Source organism: Rhinolophus ferrumequinum, chromosome 8 (assembly GCF_004115265.2).
Source record: "Rhinolophus ferrumequinum isolate MPI-CBG mRhiFer1 chromosome 8, mRhiFer1_v1.p, whole genome shotgun sequence".
Taxonomy (NCBI): domain Eukaryota; kingdom Metazoa; phylum Chordata; class Mammalia; order Chiroptera; family Rhinolophidae; genus Rhinolophus; species Rhinolophus ferrumequinum.
In genome coordinates, this window is record NC_046291.1 from 50268043 (window position 1) to 50292823 (window position 24781).

At 41.1% G+C, this 24781-nt stretch overlaps 1 protein-coding gene across 1 annotated transcript in view; it reads left to right on the forward strand.

Annotated features, from left to right (window-relative positions):
* Positions 1-1012: 1012 nt before the first annotated feature.
* Positions 1013-24781, forward strand: part of CHN1 (chimerin 1) — a 176763-nt gene continuing 152994 nt past the window's right edge. The window contains exons 1-2 of the mRNA XM_033112258.1: positions 1013-1116; positions 1246-1422. Coding sequence (XP_032968149.1) covers positions 1404-1422 — 19 coding nt within the window. The 5' untranslated portion in view covers positions 1013-1116; positions 1246-1403. The remainder of the gene's footprint in view (positions 1117-1245; positions 1423-24781) is intronic.

Sequence of the window (24781 nt, forward strand, 5' to 3'; positions counted from 1 at the left end):
CACAAGAAACAAGGAGGAATTTTTAAAACAGGGAACAAATACAGCAATGAGAGAACACTGAATTTTTGAATACATTAAATGCAAACGACAAAAAAAATCGTAAGCTTTTCAAGAACATCTTTTGACTGATAATCTCAAGGCGTTACATAGCTTCTTGTTAATTAAGGCAGAGACAGAGGCCAGCAGAGAACATCACAGAAAGAAGGATGTTGCCAGTGATTCTCAGATAAATGCAAAAAGCTCAGGGGAGCAATCTTTTGTGGTAAAGGAGAAGTGCCAATCAGTGAGGAATGTTGGTTTTCCCTGAGACAATATCAAAGCGGTGTAAAGTAAAAGGAAGAAAATTAGGTTTAAACATTGACCTTGTAAGAATTTAAGTAAATCCCAGGTGCTTTTTAACCGACTCCTGTTCCCTCACACATGACAATCTGATCAGAATTACTCCTTGCGGCTCTTAAAGTCCAAATGGAATGGAAAGCAACATGCAGTGCCTCCCTCCGTCCGACTTCAGGCTCCCTTCCTGAGTCACGTAGCTTCAGGTCACAGGCTCCAGACTCTCCTTTTAACCCCAAGGGCGCCAAGGGAGTGACAGACATATCCTCAAACGAACCCGATCCCCAGATGACCCTGGTGGGGTCCTTGTATTCATGGAGCCTTCACGCGTGACTCTCTTCCTCTGTCAAGTAGCAGCTCCGTGTTTCTCCTCTCTGCGCCTTCTCCAATGCCATTCAAAAAAAAAAACAAAAAAAACCCTGGGCTTTCAGCGAAAAGGCACACCGCCCCCGCCCCCGCCGGGCTCCAGGAGGCCGCCTGCCGCGGGGCGGGGGACACTCCTCCCGGACCCCGGCTGGCGGGGCGCGCGCCCCCGGCCCTCGCGCGCGCCCGTTGCCATGGGAACGCACTCAGCTCGCCCGCCCGAGGGGCAGGCGCCGCGGCCGATCCAGCAGGAGACACTATCGCAAGATGGCGTCGGCGAGGCCGCGGGATGCGGAGTGAGCGCGCCCCGCCGGGGGCTCTGCGAGGCTGCTCCTCTCCCCCCGCCGCCGCCGCCGCCGCCACTGCGGCGCCGCCTCTCCGCCCGCCACTGCGCCTCAGCCAAGCCTCCCCGCCTGGCAGGTACCGCCGCCCGCGCGCGCTCCGCGTCGTGCCCCGATGGCAGCGACAAGTGCCGGCTCGCCGAGGGCTAGCGGGTCTCCCCCGGCCCGGTGCGCCCGACACTAACGCGTACATAACTTTTTCTTGCAGCGGCCCCCGGCATCCCGGCCTGCAGCCTCCCCGCGCGCCGGCGTTCCCACCACGCCCCTCCGAGGTGAGCGCGGCGGGCCGATGCCGTGATCTCGGGTGGGCCTGGGCGGAGCGCGTGGACTGGCGGCGGCGGCGAGCAGCTGGCGAGCGCCTGTACAATGGCCCTGACCCTGTTTGGTAAGTGCAGCCCTTTGCCCGCGCGGTCGCAGGTGGGCCGCGCCCCGGAGCTCGGGGCGGGGGCGTGGGGCGCCCGGGGAGGGGACGCCGCGCGCGCTGTGGCGCGCGGGCTGGGGCCGTGGACTTGGGGCCCCGGGGGCCCCGGGCTCGCTCCCTCGCGCCTCTCCCATTGTTTCCTCTCCAGGCAGCGCTGATGGGCGTGTGCTCCCTTGGCCAATTCTGGGATGGGAGGCTCTGAGGTCCTGGGTGTTTTGTAAACCGAGGATTCTCTAAGATGCCAACTTGGGAGCGAAGTTAGCTGGTTGTTTCCAAACCTACGATTGTCAAGTCGGTAAATAAAGATCCTGGAAAGTTTATTTATTTTGGACAAGGTATCTGTGCATCCCACCCTCCCTGGAATTGCCAAATGCATGTGTTGATTCTTGTTGGAATTGGGGGCAGTTTTTTGGACTCGGTCTTTTCCTTTGTAAACTAGAATAAGTGGTGAACTTAGTATTTGTTAAAATAGAACATGTTTGCCCTAACGAATATGAGAGCAGAAGAAAGTTGGTTACTGGAAGTAAGTAATCTCAGGAGAATATATTTCAGCATTTCAGGAAAGAAATGTTATTTCTGTGATGTAATTACTGCAACACTATTGTTTCAGTGGTTAAGACTTCAAGGTTTTGTTTTTTTTTCCCTGGAGTCAGCAATGACAATGGATTGGAAAGGACTGAAAAGATACATTCTTTCCTTTTACAGAAACAGATTATAGTACATATGTACCTTGCTTTAAGAAAATTCAATACATACAGCATGTGAAAATTTAGATGTTCAAAGTATACAATTTTTCAAAGAAACAAAGTACAATGATATGTACAATGATATGTAACTGATAGCTTACAAGGACAGTCTTAGTAAATTAAAGTATCAAGTTTCCAGTTACGTTTTAATGTCATTTGATCAGTTATAGGCATCACCTACCACAAATGCTTTTTGATGTAAATACTTAAGAGTGAATTAATAATCTCTTGGAATCAAAGTTACTTTTATTTAGCCATCTTATTTTATAAATTAAATTTAGACCCAGAGAGGTTATTTACCAAGGTCACATGACCCTTTTGTAGCAAAACTGAGCTTAGAACACAATTTGCCAGTCTTCAGTCTGGGGCTGTGTTTATTTTGCCCAAATACCCACAGTACTAGAAATGACATTTCTTATTTAGTGTTGATTCTCCAGAGGTGTTTTAAAACATGTTTCTTTTTTCTCTGAAAGTAGTAAAAATCTCACTGTGTTTTTCAGTACACTGTATCTAATCTGCATTACTTAGGTAGTAGACTAATTTTCCTTAACTGTGGACTTTTTTTGTACAAAAGTTAGAAATGATGAAAGGCTTTACTCATAGTTGATATTTTCTTTTATTGAAGCTTTTATCTTACACTATTGTAGCTAATACATAGCAGTAAGATTTCCAGAAGTCAATTTCTCTTTAAAACTATTTCTGACTAAATCATTGTCCTTCCTAAAGAGACAGTCTGCATTTTCAAGGTTTGTTTTCAAAGGTACATTTACAAATTAACCACTTTTAGAATACTGACATTCTTGATGAATAAAACAGATAAACTGGGGAGAAGTGGAGTGTGTGACAAGACTCTTAAAAGGATTCTGAAATTGTTAAATCTTTAACTCCTGAAGTGGAGATGAGGAAAGGAAGAACATGGAATTTACCTTTAGAAGAAGGTATGAGAAACCACTCCCACCCCTCAGAATGAATAAATTATCTTTAAAATTTCAAAGTTGTGGGAAAATAGAATTTAGTTTACAAAATCAAATTTGGTTAACAATTTTTAAGAACATTTCTCCGTTATAAAGCAAAGTACACCTGTGTGTAGAGGCTATTTTTTCAGTAATGATAGAGCAGCAGCTGCTCTCAAAAATGTGGTTGCATTCCACTCATTAGTCACTGAGATGTCTGTTAAAAATGTTGATTCCTTTGCCCAGAGACCTACAGCATATGCCTTTCTGGGGAAAGGGGATTTTCAAGGGACTCCCCTGCGATTCTTATGCACACTCAAATTTGAGAACCACTGTATTAAAGATAAATACTACTTGTCCTCATACTTGTCCAATTTTAAATAGCTTTTGTATATGTTAAGAGCAGTCTTCAAGGGTTAGAAGAAATGGATTTTATTTTAGAAATTACTAGTATATAACTAGTTGGTCTTAGTCAGGAGTACCTACTATCCCTTTATTTTTACTCTTTTTAAAAAAATTAATTCTTTCTCTGCTTCACACTCAGCACCTTTATATTTACTCTTAATAACCAATTTAGAACACAGGAGCAATGAGATAATTAAACTTCTGTGAGATGGGACTGAGAGAGAGGTGGTGAAGACAAGATAGGAACAGGAAACTAGACAAAAGGAACTTACCACTCATCAAAGTCAGATCTCAATAGATTTCTACCTAAGCCTTCCCAAAGTAACCCATGCCAGGACTCTACCTTGTGTATCTTGCGTGTGCTAGTTGGTTAGGCGATCGTCTTAAGTCTGCTTGGGTGCGATAGTAAAATACCATACACTGGGTGGCTCACACAGCAGACATTTGTTTCTCACAGTTTTGGAGGCTGGGAAGTGGGGACCAAGGTATCTTGAGATGATTCCTGGCTTGCAGACATCCAGCTGTGTCCACACATGTTAGGGAGAAACGGAAAGCAAGCTCTCTGGTCTCTTATAAGGGCACTAATACCACCATGAGGACCCACCCGCATGACCCCATCCAAACCTAACCTCTTCCCAGAGGTCCCATCTTGAAATACTATTATGTTGGTGGTTAGGGCCTCAACATATGAATTTGTGGGGGGACACAATTCAGTGCATAGCAGCCAGCACTAGAGTCTAGTTTTTTTTAATTTGTGTATTATATTTCCATCCAGGTTTTTTTAATAATTGTAAAGAGTGTTCTTTTTATAGGAAATTAGTGAAAGTTAGCTTCATTTTTAAAAATGAGAGCCTCTAAAATTACTACATTTAAATATATACATTTACATTTTTTCACTTAAGTACATTGTAGGAACTCTAAAATAATTGTCAAATAAAGCTGAAGAATGAAGAACATCTTATCTCGTGTTCATGATTAATCATCTTTAATGCTTGAAAGGATATTTTTATTGGAAATTTCTGCTTTATTCTGTGGTAGGAAAACCAGACCCCAGCCCTTCCTGATTTTACAGCCTCATTTGGGAGTTGAAAATGTACATTTGTCATATGGGGTGCTATGCAGGGTCTCAACTCCCCCTCCCCGCACAAGAACGCAGGATATGGTGAGGTCAAAAAGGTACAACAACAGAGCCATAGATAGGGGAGTCATACCACTATAGTCTCGCTGGTTGGAGACACAGAGCAAACATTCGCCAGTACCCCAACAAAGGGTCTTCCTGCACCCCTGTCTTGCTGGCGGCGGGGTGAGACACAGGAAGTAGGATCCACATGATCCACAATCCGCCGTCTACTTCTCTGCCTGCCAACCAACCAACCAACTGGGGCAGTCACAACAGTTATATCAGTGGCAAATGACTAACTGGTTACAGCTGATGGCCAATCAGTCACAGCTGATGGCCATCTACTACCCGAGCCAGCACCTTTCCACGTGAGGCCAACAGCCTGGAAACTGCTCTTTGGGACTCTGTCCCCACAACATTTTTGAAGGTTCATGAATTTGCAAGAGTTTTTCTTCACTTTTCAGATGAACCCACCCCTCAATCATCAGCATTGATACAAGTAATTTTTAAATCCTCATAGCAAAATAATTATCCAAATGTAGTTCATCCGCTGCTCACTCACCTTGCTTATTCGTTCAGCAAACATCTGTAGCAGTTAGCAAGAGACACGATCCCTGCCTTCTTAGAGCTTACATTCCAGAACTATACTGTTTGCACTTAACTACTGTCATGCAGGAGACCCTGCTCGCTACGCCATTTGTCATGCGAGGCGGCGAGGTGGCCTGAGGAGTCTCTGGTCCTGCTCCCCACATAAGAACGCAGGATATGGCTAGGCCAAAAAGGAACACCCACGGAGCCATAGGTAGGGGAGTCATACCACTATAGTCTCACTGGAGGCTGGAGCCACATGACCTGCAACCTGCTGTCTGCTTTTCTGCCTGCCAGCCGACCAACTCACCAACCAATGCAGCCACGGCAGTTGTATCAGTGGCTAATTGGCTAACTGTTTACAGCTGATGGTCAGTTAGCCGCAGCTGATGGCCATCTACTACCTGAGTCAGCACCTTTCCACGTGAGGCTGAGAGCCTGGAAACTGCTCTCTGGGAGTCTGTCCCCACACTACCTAATTCCATATAGACTTTGTTAAGAACTTCCCTGGCAGAGAAGCACGTGTTTTGTAATAATTGTTGCACTGGAAGGAAAGACTCAGATCATCTAATTTAGGACTTTTTAGCTGGTGTACCTGACAGAATGTCCTAATTGGCCCCCCAATAGAGCCCTAGTTGACAGAACTGGGTGAAACAGCATCCTGCCAGGTCATCCTTTGGCAAGAATTTCTGTCATTTATAACTAAATGGGGACTGTGGTTTACAGCGCAGACCCACTGATGAGATTGGTCACTCAGTGACAGTCTAGCTGGGCTGACTGAACCCTAAATAACTCTCTTCTCTTTACAGATGGAATTAGCTCTGACATTGCTCCCTCCCATTTTTTCTTTTCCCTCTCATTACCATATAGTCATTATCATCATTGCCATAGATCACTTCTAATACTTAGGATTTCACTGAAAGTTCTTACCTTCTTTCCTCAGACTCTTCTACTGCCATAGAAACCTTTCTTTATGTTACTTCATTTGGCATCTCACTATCCTGACACATTGGCCTCTGGACATCTTTGTAAAGGTTCTTTGTAGCAGTGAAATGACAGTGATGTGATGTATTTGTGATTCAGTTAGGAAGTTTTCTGATTTCCCATGATTGTCCTGGCTTTAACATTTATTTTTAAAAGGACAAATCAGCTGCAGATTTTCACTATGACTTATTTGACCAAAAGCTAATTTCTTAGGAAACTCCCAGTTGTATACATTCTCTACTGATGTTTTCATTTTTCAGACGTTGCTCATCAAAGAAGATGAGAAGGGGTTTGTGGGGACAGAGTCCCAGAGGGAAGTTTCCAGGCTCTCGGCCTCACATGGAAAGGTGCTGGCTCAGGTAGTAGATGGCCATCAGCTGTGACTAGTTGGCCGTCAGCTGTTACCGGTTAGCCATTAGCCACTGAAATAACTGCCGTGGCTAAGCTAGCAAGTGCGGATTGCAGTTAGCAAGTGGGGTTGGTTGGCAGAGAAGTGGATGGCAGATTGTGGATAGTGTGGCTCCTGCTTCCTGTGTCTCCAACCCAGCCGCCAGCGAGACTATAGTGGTAAGACTCCCCTGTCTATGGCTCCATTGGTGTTTCTTTTTGGCCTCACCATGTCCTGCGTTCTTATGTGGGGAGCGGGACCAGGAACCCTGCATGACAGGATTACCTAAGCAGCAGGATGGTCCAATGGTGAGAGCCCAGCTGCTTTCTTAGAATGTTTCATCTTTTCAGCTGTCACTAAAATTACCATTTTTATTTAAGTAATTATCCATATTCTCTTACTGTCATCAGAAACTTAATATTTCAGCTTTAAAAGCTTTCTTTTAATGTTTGGAGATTTGTTCCTATGTAGGAGAGATAAAAGAATTATAGTTGCTATAAGTCTGATAGTCACCATCTGTGCACAAAGAAATATTGGTGATGTAGTTATCTGAGTCACATCTGTCCTTGAAAATAACCATCCTGTAAGCAGCCTAATTTTTGAAGACAGTGATGTATATAATTGTAAAAATCTGACATTGGGCCGTCCCGGTGGCTCAGGCGGTTAGAGCTCCATGCTTCTAACTCCGAAGGCTGCCGGTTCGATTCCCACATGGACCAGTGGGCTCTCAACCACAAGGTTGCCAGTTCAATTCCTCGAGTTCTGCAAGGGATGGTGGGCAGCGACCCCTGCAACTAAGATTGAACACGGCACCTTGAGCTGAGCTGCCGCTGAGCTCCCAGATGGCTCAGTTGGTTGGAGCGCGTCTTCTCAATCACAGGATTCCGGTTCAACTCCCGCAAGGGATGGTGGGCTGCACTCCCTGCAACTAGCAATGGCAACTGGACCTGGAGCTGAGCTGTGCCCTCCACAACTTGTTAAGACGGAAAGGACAACAACTTGAAGCTGAACGACATCCTCCACAACTAAGATGGAAAGGACAACAACTTGACTTGGAAAAAAGTCCTGGAAGTACACACCGTTCCCCAATAAAGTCCTGTTCCCCTTCCCCAATAAAATCTTAAAAAAAAAAAAATTGACGTAATTGTCAAGAAAAGTTTCAGTTTCTTTTATATCAGTATTTCTCAACTTTCTTTTTTTAAAAAAATCACTCTCCATAAGACTTTTAGACAATTTTTTTCTTTTCTTTTTTTAAATTAAAGTTTATTGGGGTGACAATTGTTCATAAAGTTATATAGATTTCAGGTGTACAATTCTGTATCACATCATCTATATATCACATTGTGTGTTCACCACCCAGAGTCACTTCTCCTTCCATCACCATATATTTGATCCCCCTTACCCTCATCTACCACCCCCCTCCCCCCTTACCCTCTGGTAACCACTAAACTATTGTCTGTGTCTATGAGTTTTTGTTTTTTCATTTGTTTGTCTTGTTCTTTTGTTGTTTTCAGTTTTATGTACTACATATGGTATCAGTGAAATTATATGGTTTTCCATTTTTTCTGTCTGACTTACTTCACTTAGCATTATAATCTCAAGATCCATCCATATTGTCGCAAATGATACTATTTCATCTTTTCTTGTGGCTGAATAGTATTCCATTGTGTATACTATTGTTTATCCATTAGTATACTTGTTTATCCATCTATGAAAGGACCTTTGGTTGTTTCCATGTCTTGGCTACCGTAAATAAAGCTGCAATGAACATTGGAGCACATATGTCTTTACAGATAAATGTTTTCAGATTTTTTGGGTAGATACCCAGAAGAGGAATTGTTCGGTCATATGGTAATTCTAATTCTTAATTTTTTGAGGAACGTCCACACTGCCTTCCATAGCAGCTGCACCAGTCTGCATTCCCACCAACAGTGGATGAGGGTTCTTTTTTCTCCACAGCCTCTCCAACACTTGTTACTATTTGTCTTGTTGATGATAGCCATTCTAACTGGGGTGAGGTGATACCTCATTGTGGTTTTTATTTGCATTTTTCTGGTGATTAGTGATGTTGAGCATTTTTTCATGTGTCTATTGGCCATTTGTATGTCCTCTTTGGAGAAATGTCTCTTGAGGTCCTCTGCGCATTTTTTAATTCAATTGTTCGTTTTTTTGTTGTTGAGTTGTATGAGTTCCTTGTATATTTCAGATATTAGCCCCTTATTGGAAGTGTTGTTTGCAAAAATCTCCGATTCAGTTGGTTGCCACTTTATTTTTGATGGTTTCTTTTGCTGTGCAGAAGCTTTTTAGTTTGACATAGTCCAATTCATTATTTTAGCTTTTACTTGCCTTTGGGGTCCAATTCATAAACTTCACTTTGAAGCCAAGGTCCATAAGTTTAGTACCTGTGTTTTCTTCTATGCAGTTTATTGTTTCAGATCTTATGTTTAGGTCTTTGATCCATTTTGAATTAATTTTGGTACATGGTGATAGATAGCAGTCTAGTTTCATTCTTTTGCATGTGGCTTTCCAATTCTCCCAGCACCGTTGATTGAAGAGGCTGTCTTTTCTCCATTGTATGTTTTTGGCTCTTTTGTCAAAAATTATCTGTCCATATTTATGTGGGTTTATTTCTGTGTTCTTGATTCTATTCCATTGGTTTGTGTGTCTGTTTTTCTGCCAATACCATGCTGGTTTGATTATTGTTGCCCTATAGTACAAGCTGAAGTCAGGGAGTGTATACCTCCAGCATTGTTCTTTTTTCTTAGGATTGCTTTGGCTATTCGGGGTCTTTTGTGGTTCCATACAAATCGGATGTTTTTTGTTCTATATCTTTAAAAAATGCCATTGGGATTTTGATGGGGATTGCATTACATCTGTATATTGATTTGGGTATATGGCCATTTTAACTATGTTGATTCTTCCAATCCATGAGCACAGAATGTCTTTCCATTTCTTTGTGTCTTCTTCAATTTCTTTAAAAATGTCTTATAGTTTTCAATATATAGGTCTTTCACATCCTTAATTGTTCTCTCCATGAAACTTTAATACGAGAGATATACTGTATGTATATCTGCTTTATACATAAAAAGAGAAACTTTTTGATCTCCCCCAAAAGCCAGCTTTGGCTCCCTTGCGAGCAATATTACCCTCCATTGAGAATATTTGTTTCAGACTAAAGCAGTCATAAGAGTATTAGTTAGGCAGAAAAATACTGTGTGGTCGTACTTTGTATGTTATATCATAATAGTTCTGAAGGTATGACATTAGTATAATAAGTTATACATTTTTCATCATGTTGATTTAACCTCAGAATTAACATGTTATTATTATTTTGAGAGCAGCCATAACAAAGAAGTCCTTGTTGGGGTTGGGGGTGTGTGTAGCTTTTCTTAAGGTACCTTTTGTGCATATAATATCTTTTCATTCATGGGTGATTGATATTTTCTCAGTCTTTATGAAAAGTATCAGTAACAGCACTTTAAGAAAACTTTATTATTTATTTGCTGTATATAAACTAAATGAAGTTATTGAACTTGATGTGTGAACCCAGTGTAAGAGAAGTCCTGGAGCCTGGCATTACAACCAAATTCCCAGACATAAGTCATTTTTACATAGAAAATGATTCCCATAAACTTTGATTTTTATTTATTAATATAATCCTACTACCCCTATAAAGCAGAATAGTAAGAAACTAAGAAAACGGGATGGTCTGATCATATTTTACAGTGAAAAATCATACTGAAAAAAAATCATGTCTGACAAAATAAAGTTATTACCAGTATACATTTCTAATTTGGCTCCTTGTTTTTAAAAAACAGAATGACTATGTTGTGAATATGCAAAAAAAACCACTGCATTGTGTACTTTAAAAGGGTGAATTTTATGGTGTGTGAATTATATCTCAATATAAGCTGTTATTAATTAAAAAATCACCTGAGGGGGTAGGAAATCAGATTGAATAGAAGGGAAATTTACTTCACTTAAATGAAAAAAAACCAAAAAACAGAAAATAGCATTTTTAAAAGAGCAGTTTTATACCCAGGAACCTTTAGAACTTTTTGTTTTTTAAGAAAGTTTTTTTCCTTTTATTCCTTAAGGAACAAAAAACAGAATTACCAATTGATAGGTTAAAAATGACTCTGTTTTGAATGGTTGTTTTAAATTCAGAAAATTGACTACTTCATGGAAAGAGTTAATATGGACAATTGAGTAATTTGTGGGAGAAAGGAAGATGAGTCAGGCCAGGCCTGTGGCCAGCTGCTCCGTTGTGTGTCGGGGGGCCACTGCCTGGTGTTTTATCCAGCTGCGCTAAGAGTTGTTCTTTCCCCTTTCCACGCTGACTTTTCTTTTGGATTTCATTGGACCGTATATTTCATGGTGTAAAGCAAGCAGAAAAATTATGTGGTCCAAGAATTATATCTCTGCTTTCATAGATATTTATGACCACAAACTTGACATCTCAAAAACCAAATGGCTTCTCTTCTTTAAACTGCTAATCGTTCCTGATTTTCCCATTTCTGCCATTAGCACGTATCTTCAGCCATTATAGTACATATATTCTTTCTGTATTGTGCCTTTATATACTCGTGGAACATTGTTTTTTAGCTTCTTAATGACTGTGAAATTATCTTGTCAGAGATGATCTTAGGATTTGAAGGGGCTTGTGTTAGGTAGAACAGGTGACAGGTAAGTGGTGTAGATGTCCATTTCAGGGATCTGTAAACATCTGCCTCACCAAACTATTTCCCCTACAGGTCTTCCCTGGTGAATAAATTTTACCCCATTATATTAAAATTAAAGCATGATTTTTAGCACGTTACCTATGAGGAATAACATACTAAATATAGATAACTTATCTTCATGTAGCGTGAAAGAATGATTTTAATTTGTGGACTGAAGATCTTAAAGCAGGGCAAGCATTTTGACTTAGGGAGATACACTGTAAGAGAAAACAAAGTGGCAAGTATTAATATTTAGAAGGACCTGTAGGGGGTGGTGTAATAAGCAAAACCATATTTGGGATTAGGGGAAGGAATGGATGACAGGATACCACAGAGTGAGAGAAGGAAACAAACACAGGAGCTGTACTATTTCATATTTTTTTCCTGAGGAGTAGCTCTGAGGCTTGTATGTATTTTCCTATTTTGTGATTTGTGTACTCATCTGTTCAATGGATTTTGGCCTAATATGTGCCAGGTATATATTAGTTCCTGTCCTTAAAGAATTTATAGTGGGGTGCCCAAAAATGTATACACATGATTTGTATTCATTTTTTGTTATCAATATATATTAAGTATTACAATTTTAATATAGCGTTTTCCTTTCTTAAAATGTGTATACATTTTTTGGCACTCTCTGAATTTACAGTGGAGTACTCTGAAGAACAGTTGAGCAAGGCGAGGAGGCTGGGGCTAGCTTTGTGGCAGCGTGGTCTGTGATGACCTCACCGCTAAGGTGGGTTTTGAGCAGAGACTTGAAGGAAGTGAGAGAATGAGTCGTGTGAAATGGGGGCGTCACCTCATAGAACAAGCATTTAGGCAGGGATGTCCTCGGCAGTTTTGAGGACTAGAAAGAAGGGTGATGTGGCTGGAGTGGACGGAATCAGCTAGGGGAAAGTGGTGGGAGAGGAGGACAGAGAGCCACCAGGGGATGGAGGCGTGTTGGGGTCAGATTATGGAGGGCTCTGTACACCACGGTGAGGATTGCAGGTTTAACTCAGAGTGAGATGGGAGGTTTGTAGAGGATGCGTCCATAGCGTGTAGTGTGGAGGAAAGGGCCTAGATTTTGGAGTAAGAGGTATGTTTAACCCTTTCTCTGCCAAGTGTCAGCTATATGTTCCAGCCTCGTTTTCCTTATATGTAAATGGGCTATTAATTCCCTTCTCCCATTCGTGTAGAAATAGATGAGATCATGTGTGGATGGTTCTCTGCACAGTGGTTGAAGATACATAGTAGCTAATATTGTCACTAATGTTATTATTCTTATAAATATTAGCAAAGAGCCAACATACCAGCAGTTTCCCCATTTGTTTATTTCACAAGTCTTTTGACCCTCTTGAAAAAGTAGTTCTGCAATATTTCTATTTATGTGTGTGGCTAAATACATGCCACATGCCACTGTAGACTTTGTCTGAGAAGGCTCTAGTGGAGTCTTGGTTCAGGGAGATACAGTGAAGACCAGATAGACTTCTGATAGCTGGATACTTGATACTTTCTGTTGCACTCTGAAAATATGAAAACTACACTTCCCAATAGGCAATGCTTACTTCTCCTTTGGGAGGTAATCCAGAATATAATCAGATATAGCCCCTGACCTCAGGACACTTAAAATATATCAAAAGGCTGTAAACTCAATGTCTGGCACATAGTGGGTGCTCAATCCAAGTTTATTGAATGAATGAGTGAATATACAACAATGGACTATCGCTCTATATACTTCACCTGTGAACAACCTTGACTCAGTTTAAACATTTGCTTTCATTTACCTTTTTCCCTCCTTTGTTTTGGGTTATTTTTGCTTATTATTAGGTTGGTGCAAAAGTAATTGTGGTTTAAAAGGTTAAAACTAATTGCAAACACCACAATTACTTTTGCACCAACCTAATAGGTTAGAGTCCATAATTGGAAACTTAAACCTGCTACTTAGAAATTGGTTTGTCTAGCAATTCATTTCCCTACTTACAGTGCTCCAGTGAGTCCCGTCACCATTTAGGTCAAGTCCGAATTCCATAGCTCGTAAACAGGCTGTCAAGATGGGCCCCTGCTTACTGGCCTGGACTCTTCTCTTATCTCTCCTCCTCAAGGATGTGCTTCAGACGTGCTGCACTACCTTGAAGTTTCCAGAAGGGATTGTACTCAGTGGACCTTTGTCACCATCATTTGCCAAGCCCTTCTTTGCCCTACGTCTGCACATCTTGCAAAACTCAGCTTGAATAGTCATCTTTTCTAAGCAGTCTGTGAGTTAGTTATACCTTTTCTGCATCTGTAGTGCCCTATACACATCTCTGCCCTCCCACTTGCCACGTGGTGATATAATGGTTCGTTTATACTTTCCTGTCTTCCCTATTAGATGAAGTTCTCTAATGGGAAAGCTATGGATTTCTTCTCTGTATCCTTAACAACTGCCAGGGTCTGATGCAGACCAGCTACTCAATAAACATTTGAGTGAATGTTGGATATTACAGTAGACTACTCTATTTCTTAAATTTGGGAGTTAATTTCAAGGCCCAAATCCATATAACACACCTTTTAATTTTCATTATTTTTTGGCATTTTAAAAAAATATTCAGTAAGTGTGCCATTATATTATGCCTTGGTTCCATACTTTTACATGGATTCTCTAACTGGAAGCTCACAAAGGCTTGAATAAAATGAAAATCTCTCTGGGAGCAGATTCTTTGAGGTTTAACTATGGTATCACAAAGGCTTGAATAAAATGGAAATCTCTCTGGAGCAGATTCTTTGAGGTTTAACTATGGTATTACTAACCAGCAGCAGATGTTTCTAAATTATTTGGCATAATTAGATAACAAATTCCACTTCATTACACTATTGTTCCTTTTCATTTCAGTGGTACAAAGGAATCACACATAAATTAGCTTGGTTTGTTCATGTTTTACCCTCACAGGGAACATAATCAAATTGAACAGGAATTCAATACGAAAATGGCTATCTTAACCTTTTAGAAGTTGAAAATAAAAACAATACTCTTTCATAATAATAAATTCATGTGCTACATGACCATTCCTATTAGTTTTCCTGTTTATTAGGAGAGCAGATATAAACAACAGTTTAGACATTCATATTTTTAAATAGATAAAAAAATTTATTTGTTACATATTAATATCTCTCATTGTTCCAGAAAGAATTTCAGGTAGTTTACAATAAGATACAACTCAAGAGGATTCAAAAAATCGCATGGGAATTCGTTTTTCTCTGTCTTGTATCATTAGTTTCTTCCTCTCCTTCGGATTATTTCCCTTAGGTTATAGTCCTGCTTTTCTATTCTGTGTGAGAAAGCCTTTGCTCAACTTTGGAACCCTCTGCAGCTCTATCATGATTACTGACCCTCCTCTTACCAGAGGTTTGAACGGAGAGCATGTGGCATGCCCCCCCTCTGCCCGCGTGCCTGCTCTTCAACCCTCGTCTACACCATCTCTTTTCAGCCATTGTGTTGTATCATAATAATTTTGGGGGGAATAAAATTTGAATTTTATTCAGTTGGCTAACTGTACAAGGAAGGGAAGAACAAACATCAGAAGATGAGCTGGATTTCAAGTGATGGTAGTAGTAGAACACAGAATGTCATTCGTTGAAAGTCCCAAAGCAAAGAAACAAAACTAAATGTTTCAAAGGAAACACAAATTGGGGACAATGACTTAGGTCACAGAATTAAATTTAATAAGAAACAACTCCTCTTAAAAATATATATAATTAGGAAGCAAGTAAAAAAATAGCCTCTTTAGCACCCAGTAGTGAAAGGAGCCCATAGAAAACCCTCACTAGCTCTGATCACCTGGCTCTGATCACCTGCCCTCATTTCATCAGGCCCGGCTGTAGGCCTTACTACCTTTATGATGTCAATTCAAACACAGAACCCAAATCTCAGTTTAGCCGCTCAACGACTCGAGGCCTCAGAGCTCAGCCTCCCACCCCCACCTTCAGACCAAGTCAGTATGAATATTATGCATTTCCCCTGACAGTGTTCAGGCAGCACTCTCTGTGTCTGTACCCATACACAGGCGCACACACCATTAAAGGATGTTTAGCCCTGTTCTCCAGAAGACCTCCCGATGGTCCGCCTCCGTGGGGGTGATGCACGGAATGTCATGGCCAGGATGAACCAGGTAGAGAGAACGAGGGCCGTCCTGAGCACGGTGCTGGTGGGGTTCAGGAGGCTGGAGAAGAGGCACAGGCATGTGGCCCGCCCTGAGTGCTGGTCATAATTAGTTGAGGCATCTGGGAATGCCATCAACTCAACAGTGAAAGAAAACATTTCTCTGCCACTTTTTAAGACAACAAGGAGGAAGACTTTATTCAAGACTCTTGCAATAGGTGTCAAGACCATCACAATAGGAGAGATGAGACTTAATTCAGAATACAAGAACAAGTGTGGATTTATAGCCAAGGAACAGGGTGGGGGTGGGGGGTGGGGGTAGGTGGATGGAAAATTATTATTTTTTTTAAATGAATGGTAATTTTTTTTTTTTTTAAGATTTTATGGGGAAAGGAGAACAGGACTGTATTGGGGAACAGTGTGTACTTCCAGGATTTTTTTCGAAGTCAAGTTGTTCTTTCAATCTTAGTTGTGGAGCGCACAGCTCAGCTCCAGTTCCAGTTGCCGTTGCTAGTTGCAGGGGGCACAGCCCACCATCCCTTGCGGGACTGGAGGAATCGAACTGGCAACCTTGTGGTTGAGAGCCCACTGGCCCATGTGTGAATTGAACCGGCAGCCTTCGGCGTTAGGAGCATGGAGCTCCAAGCGCCTGAGTCACCAGCCGGCCCCAATAGAAAATTATTAAGAGGAGACGTCAAGGGTAGAGGGATTTCTTGCTAAACCTACCTAACAGGATTCTTACTGAGGGCAGGCCAGGCTGGTCTGATTTCAAAGGTGAGTGTGAGGACAGAGTCCCAGAGAGCAGTTTCCAGGCTCTCAGCCTCACGTGGAAAGGTGCTGGCTTGGTTATTAGGTGGCCATCAGCTGTAACCATTTAGCCATTAGCCACTAATATAACTGCCGTGGCTACACTAGGGGGTTGGTTGTGGGTTGGATGGCAGATTGAGGATCATGTGGCTCCTGCTTCCTGTGTCTCCAATCCAGCCGCCAGCGAGAAAACAGTGATATGACTCCCCCATCTATGGCTCTGTGGGTGTTCCTTTTTGGCCTCACCGTGTCCTGTGTTCTTGTGTGGGGAGCGGGAGCTGAGACCCCGCATGACAGTGAGGGATGAGGAGTTTGATTAAATATAAAGAGGGATCAGGTATCAAGGGTTGGTTGGGGGATTCCTTCTAAACTGACTTGGCAGAATTTTTGCTGAAACTGGGCTTTGCAGGCCTGGTGAGGCTTGGGGCCAAGGTTAAGGCCTAGTCAAGAAGAGCGGAGCCTGATGTGAGCTTCATCAAGGACAGCCTGCTGTCACAACTGCCACCTTACTTTGTGGTGGAAATGCTTTCTCAGTTAATAGCCGGGGAACAGTGGCTTTTCCTTATTCCTCATAGTTGAGCTTTCTGCACTGTTTGGTTTTTTGATTGCCTCTTTAAATTTTTCTTTCTTGTCTTTCCAGACATTGTCTTTTCTGCTGCTCCTTTTCTTCCCTCTCACTGTTCCCCAGTTTCCTCCCCTAAAATGTCAGTGCTTTTTCAAGAACTGACGTCCCTTTCTCACTTGGGAATAGATAGACTTCCAGCAGTGAGCACTGAGTGGATGATTCCCGTCCCCATCTCAGGCCTTGCCCTTCCTTCCACACCCTCCAAATCTCTGTCAGGATTTCCCGCAGACACTTCAGACTCCATATGTCCCAGCCCCAGATCCTTAGCTTGCGTTTCCTCTTCCGTCCTCTTCCCTTGCCTCTAATACTCAGTCAGCTGTTAACTCTTGCAGCTTAGTCTTTGGAATAGTTTCCATGTCTTTATTCTTTCTCTGTGTTTCCAATTCTTGCTCTGTCCTTCCTTTCAGTACTGCGGTCCACAACCTCCCTCCTGCCTGCCCCTGTTACTCATTCAGAAGGAATCCCTTCATCTTCTTAATTCTTTACCATTTTATCTGTGAGTCTCCTGTGACATCAGTGTGTTCCTTTCATGGTAGTTATACATCTTTGTCCTATCTTTTCTAGGCTAACGTTTCTGTAAGGTAAGATTCATTCTTTCTCATTTCTGTCCTCACCGTGCTTAGCTCAGGGCTTCTCACATTGCAGGTGCTCAAAAATATTTAAGTGAATAAAATAGTTCCAAAACCATGATACTTCTGTAGTTTATCAATTCCCAGGGCAGGAATATAAAGCATTCTTTAATTTTTTTCTATAACTTTGTAATGCTTTGACCAAGATAGCAATAGTAAACATGTCTCAAAATCTCTCATATATTGTTTATTGTTGCCTAGTGAGCTTATTTTCAGTCTTTAAAAGAATACATGTATCCCTGTAATGTGGATGCATGTCACGGGCAGATACATCATTTACTTTGGGATGGGTTGCTTTTTTTAAAATTTAGTTTAATTTTATTAGTTTCAGGTGTACAGAACAGCATAATGATTAGACATTTACACCTTTCACAAAGTGACAACCCCACCATTCCTCTACCCCTCTGATATCATACATAGCTATTGATTATATTCCCTATGCTGTACTTCACATACTGTGACATATATATATATATATATATATATATATAGAGAGAGAGAGAGAGAGAGAGAGAGAGAGAGAGAGAGAGATGTATATATATCCATATATATAAAATTATAGTTGACATTCAGTATTATTTTATGTCAGTTTCAGGTGTACATGCAGTAGTTAGGCATTTATAAAATCTATGAAGTAATTAACTCCCTCCGACAAGTCCAGCACCCATCTGACACCCGATATAGTCTTCACAACATTATTGACTATACTGTATTTCACATCCCCATGCCTATTCTGCAACTACCAACATGTATTTTCTAATCCCTTCACCTTTTCACTCATCCCCCAACGCCCCTCCCGTCTAGTAACCATCAGTTTGTTCTCTGTATCTACGAGTCTATTTCTGTTTTGTTTGCTCGTTTATTCTGTTCTTTAGATTCCACACATAAGTGAGATCATGTAGTATTTGTCTTTCTCAGTTTGACTTATGTCACTTAGCATAATATCCTCTAGGTCCATCCATGTTTTTGCAAATGGTAAGATTTCAGTCTTTTTTTATGGCAGAGTAATTAATACTCCATTGTATAGATGTACCCCAATTTCTTTATCCAGTCGCCTATTGATGGGCATTTCGGTTGTTTTTGTGTCTTGGCTATTGAGACTAGCGCTGCAGTAAACATAGGGGTGTGTATATTTTTTTGAATTAGTGTTTTGGATTTCTTTAGATGAATATCTAGCAGTGGAATTGCTGCGTTGTAAGGTAGTTCCATTTTAATTTTTGAGGAACCTCCATACTGTTTTCCATAGTGGCTGCACCAATTTGCCATCCCACCAACAGTGCACGAAATTTCACTTTTCTCCACATCCTCCCCAACACTTACTGTTTGTTGATTTATTGATGATGGCCTTTGTGACAGGAGTGAAGTAGTATCTCATTGTGGTTTTGATTTACATTTCTCTGTTGATTAGTGAGGTTGAGCATCTTTTCATATGTCTATTGGCCATTTGTATGTCTTCTTTGGAGAAATGTCTCTTCATGTCCTCTGTCCACTTTTTAATTGGATTGTTTGTTTTTTGGTGTTCAGTTTTATGAGTTTTTTTTTTTTAAATAAATTTTGGATATTAACCCCTTATCAGTTGTATCATTGCCAAATATCTTCTCCCATTCAGTAAGATGTCTTTTTGTTTTGTTGACGGTTTCCTTTGCTGTGAAAAATATTTTAGTTTGATGTAGTCCCATTTGGTTATTTTTTCTTTTGTTTCCTGTGCCTGAGGAGATATTATCAGTAAAAATATTACTAAGGATAATGTCTGAGAGTTTACTTCCTATATTTTCTTCTAGGAGTTTTATGGTTTTGGGTCTTACATTTAAGTCTTTAATCCATTTCAAGTTTATTCTTGTATATGGCGTAAGAAGGTTGTTCAGTTTCATCTTTTTGCATGTATCCCAGTTTTCCCTGCACCATTTATTAAAAAGACTGTCTTTACCCCAGTGTAAATTTTTGCTTCCAGGCATGGCTTTATGTCTGGGCTCTCTATTTTGTTCCGTTGATCTATGTGTCTGGTTATGCCAGTACCATATTGTTTTTATTACTATATCCTTGTAGTATAATTTGATATCAGGTAGCGTGATACCTTCCGCTTTGTTCTTATTTCTCAGGATTGCCATGGCTATTCAGGGTCTTTTATGATTCCATATAAATTTTAAGATTATTTGTTCTAGTTCTGTGAAAAAGGCCATTGGTATTTTGATAGGGATTGCATTGAATCTGTGTATTGCTTTGGATAGGGTGGACATTTTAGCTATATTAATTCTTCCTATCCTTCAGCATGGCATGTTTCCATTCTTTGTATCTTCTTTAATTTCTCTCTTCAGTGTCTTATAATTTTCTGAGTACAGGTCTTTTACGTCCTTGGTTAAATTTATTCCTATGTAATTTATTGTATTGTATTTTATTTTTTTGATGCAATTGTAAGTGGGATTGTTTTCTTAATTTCTCTTTCTGATGGTTCATTATTGGTGTTTAATAATGCAACCGATTACTGAATGTTAATTTTGTATCCTGCTAATTCACTAATTTCATTGATCAGTTCTAATAATTTTTTGGTGAAAAAAAAATGGTGAAAAAAGTGGTGAAAGTGGGCATGCTTGTTTTATTCCTGATCTTAAGGGGAAGGTTTTAGCTTTTCCCCATTGAGTATTGGCTGTGGATTTGTCATATATGGCCTTTATTATGTTGAGATATGTTCTCTCTATTCTCACTTTGCTGAGAGTTTTTATCATAAATGGATGCTGGATTTTGTCAAATGCTTCTTCTGCATCTGTTGATATGACCATATGATTTTTATTTTTCATTTTGTTTATGTGGTGTATCAAGTTAATTGATTTGTAAATATTGAATCAAACTTACATAACAGGAATGAATCCCACTTGACATGGTGTATGATCTTTTAAATGTATTGCTGAATTAGGTTTGCTAAAATTTTGTTGAGGATTTTAGCATTTATATTCGTTAGGAATATCAGTCTATAGTTTGTTTGTTTCTTTTTTTCTGATGTCTTTGTCTGGTTTTGGAATCAGGATAATGGTGGCCTTGTTAAATCAGCTTGGGAGCCTTCTGTCCTCCTGGATTTTTTGGAATAGTTTGAGGAGAATAGGTGTTAATTCTTCTTTGAATGTTTGGTAAAATTCACCTGGAAAGCCATCTGTTCCAGAGCTTTTGTTTGTTGGGAGCTTGTTGATTACTCATTAAATTTCATTGGCAGTAATTGGTCTGTTCAGATTTTCTGTTTCTTCTTGATTCAGCCTTGGAAGGTTGTATGCTATCAGGAATTTATCCAATTCTTCCAGATTGTCCAATTTGTTGGTGTATAGTCGCTCCTAGTATTACAATTTTTTGTATTTCTTTGGTGTTGTTTGTTAACTTCTCCTCCTTTATTTCTGATTTTATTTATTTGGGTCCTCTCCCCTCCCTCCTTTTTTTCCTTTTTTAAAAAATTTTATTGGGGGAACATTGGGGAACAGTGTATTTCTCCAGTGCCCATCAGCTCCAAGTCGTTGTCCTTCAATCTAGTTGTGGAGGGCGCAGCTCAGCTCCAAGTCCAGTTGCTGTTTTCAATCTTTAGTTGCAGGGGGTGCAGCCAACCATCCCATGCGGGAATTGAACCAGCAACCTTGTTGTTGAGAGCTCGCACTCCAAACTGCTGAGCTAACCGACCGCCCCTCTGAAAGCTCAGCGGCAACTTGTTGTCTTCAGTCTAGTTGTGGAGGGCACAGCTCACTGGCCCATGTGGCAATCGAACTGGCAACCCTGTTGTTCAGAGTTTGCACTCTAACCAACAGAGCCATCTGGCTGCCCCCCATTTTTTTCTTGATGAGTCTGGTTAAAGGTTTGTCAGTTTTGTTTATCTTTGAAAAAAAGAACAGCTCTTGGTTTTATTGATCTTTCGTGTGTTTTTTTAAATCTTTGTTTCATTTATTTCCACTCTGATCTTTATTATTTCATTCTATGTATTACTTTGGGCTTTGTTTGCTGTTCTTTTTCCAGTTCCCTTAGATGTAAAGATAGATTGTTGATTTGAGATTTTTCTTATTTCTTTAGGTAGGCCTGCATTTCTATGAATTTCCCACTTAGGACTGCTTTTGCTGTGTCCCATAGCTTTTGGGTCATTGTGTTTTCATTTTCATTTGTCTCAAGGTATCTTTTGATTTTTTCTTTGATCTTGTTGTTGATCCATACATTATTAAGCAGCATGTTAATTAGTCTCCATGTGTTTGTGTGGTTTTCAGTTTTTTTCTTGTAATTGATTTTTAGTTTCATACCACTGTGGTCAGAGAAGACGCTTGATTGATTTTGGTCTTCTTAAACTTATTGAGACTTGTTTTGTGGCCTAACATGTGGTCTGTCTTGGAAAGTGTTCTATATGCACTTGAAAAGAATGTGTGTTCTGCTGCTTTGGGATGAAATGCTCTAAAAATATCAGTTACATCCATCTGGTCTAGTGTGTCATTTAAGGCTGCTGTTTCCATGTTGATTTTCTCTCTGGAAGATCTGTCCATTGATGTCAGTGGGGTGTTAAAGTCCCCTACTGTGATTGTGTTACTGTTTATCTCTGTCTTTTTGTCAGTCAATATTTGTTTTATATAGTTAGGTGCTCCTCTTTTGGGTGCATAGATGTTTACTAGAGTTATATCCTCTTGTTGGATTGATCCCTTATTATGTGGTGTCCTTCTTTGTCTCTCATTGTAGTCTTTGTTTTAAAGTCTATTTTGTCCAATATAAGTATTGCTATTCCAGCTTTTTCCTTGTTTTTATATGAGTGAAATATCTTTTTATATGAGTGAAATATTTTTTATATGAGTGAGAGACTTTCAGTCTCTGTGTTTTTTTTTTGATCTGAGGTGGGTCTCTTGTAGACAGCATATGCATGGGTCTTGGTTTCTTATCCACTCAGCTATCCTATGTCTTTTGATTGGAGCATTTAATCCAGTTACATTTAAAGTGATTACTGATAGGTACATAGTTATTGCCATATTATTGTTCATATTTTTTTATTTTTGTTTTCTCCTTTCTTCTGCTTAAAGAAGTTCTTTTAACATTTCTTGTAATACTGGCTTGGTGGTAAAGAATTTCTTCTTTTTCTTGTCTGGGAAGATTTTTATCTCTCCTTCAATTTTAAATAATAGCCTTGCTGGATAGAGTAGTCTTGGTTGTAGGCTCTTAGTTTTCATCATTTTGAATATTTCCTGCCACTCCCTTCTGGCCTATAAACCTTCTGTTGAGAAATCAGCTGATGGTTTAAAGGGAGTTCTCTTGTAAGTAACAAGCTATCTTTCTCTTGCTACTTTTAGAATTCTCTCTCTGCCATTTTAATTATGATGTGTCTTGGTGTGGGCCTGTTTGGTTTCATCTTGTTTGGGACTCTCTGTGCTTCCTGGTCTTATATGTCTATTTCCTTTGCCAGGTTAGGGAAGTTTTCTGTCATTATTTCTTCAAATATATTCTCGATCTCTTGCTCCCTTTTTTTCCTTCTGATACTCCTATGATATGAATACCTTGTCCCAAAGGTCTCTTAAACTATCGTCATTGTTTTTAATTCTTTTTAATTTTGTTCCAATTGAGTGTTTTCTGCTCCCTGATCTTTTAAATCGCTAATTCAGTCCACTACTTCATCTAATCTGCTGTTGATTCATTATAATGTGTTCTTCATTTCAGTTATTGTAGTCTTTATTTCAGACTGGTTCTTTTCTATGGTTTCTATGTCCTTCTTTATGCTTACTATCTCTTTGTTGAAATTCTCATCAAGTCTGTTAAGTGTTCTTATAACCAGTGTTTTAAACTCTTGTCTCTGCTAGGTTGGTTGCCTCCATTTCATTTAGTTCTATTTCTGGAGGTTTCTCCTGTTGGTTTATTTGGGATATGTTTCTTTGTTTCCCCATTCTGGCTGCCTCACTGTGTGTGCTTCTTTGTATTAGGTAGATCTCCTATGTCTCTCAGTTTTTGCTGGGTGGCCTTATGTAGTAAGTGTCCTGTGTGGTCCAATGGCGCAATCTCCCTGATCTCCTGTGAGTGTGTTCCAGGAGTGTCCCATGAATGTGTTGTGTGTGTTCTCCTGTTGTGGTTGAGCCTTGATTGCTTTTGCTCATCGGTGGGTGGGACTGAGTCCCAGGCTGACTGTGAGGATTGGCTATGCCCACAGTGTAAGAGCTGCTGTGTGTGTGGTGACCCCTCAGAGGTGGATTTGCCCCCATGGGCTCTTGTGCCTGTTGAGACCTCCTTTTGGGTGTGCCGCTTGTGGGGCTAACTCGGTAGTGCTCTGGTGTGGTGTGAAGCTGGCCTCTGGGTGTTTTGTTTCTGGTGTCTCTTGGGAGGGGCTCCCATGCAGGCCTGGTAGGAGCCACAAAGCTATTATGTGGCTGCCTACTGCCCGTGTTAGAGGCATGTAGAGGTAGCCTTGCTGTGAACCGAGGCCGCTGCCATCAGTATTGTGCCTGGGGCAGCTTAGCAAAAGGCCCAAGGCCCCCTAGGCCTGTTGCCACCCGCCATTGCCTGTAGGGCTCAGCTGTTGAAAGAGCTTCCTTGGGTGCTCAGGCCAGGCTAGTTGACCCAGTGTTGAGAGTGTCCCTGGCTGTGCAGCACTAGCTGGGTGGGGTGGGTCCCAGGGAGTTACAAGGTGTGGCTGGTGGTTTTTACAAGATTAACACAGATTCACTTCTTAATCCAGTGTGTGGCCTGTGACCACTTTGCAAAATGCCCTGAGGACACTGCAACCTGCTACTGCTCACCCAAGGCCCACAGATCCCCAAGAACCACCGAAGAAAGGCTGTGGTGCAGGCTGTGGCTCAGTGTTCACCACTAAAAATTTCCCAGACCACCGAGGGCCGTCCACTGCTGGAAAAGGGCCGTCCACAGCTTTTGGAGTGGGGCCAGCGCCCCAGAGCTGAGAGTACCCCCGACAATGTAGTACTAGCTGTGCTGGGTGGGGATCCACGGAGTCACCAAGGCGGTGTGCATGCACAGATTTTATCAGACCAGTGTGGTCCCCAGTCTTGGCCCTTTGGGGGAGAGCTTAACACTGAAAAGATGGCGCCCTCCTCTGGCCACACACGTGTCAGGCTCCCCCCAGGGACAACCATGGCTCCTGTACCTGCAGCTCACTTGCCGGAGTCACACCACTCAGTTCTTCCCCCACTCGTTCCTAGGCTTCCCGAGCTGCTGCTTCTCCACCAGAGACTAGGTGAGTGAGTGAGTCTGTGTGTGGGCTCCACAAGAGGGCATTTGGGTTTCCAGCCACCCTCTGCCC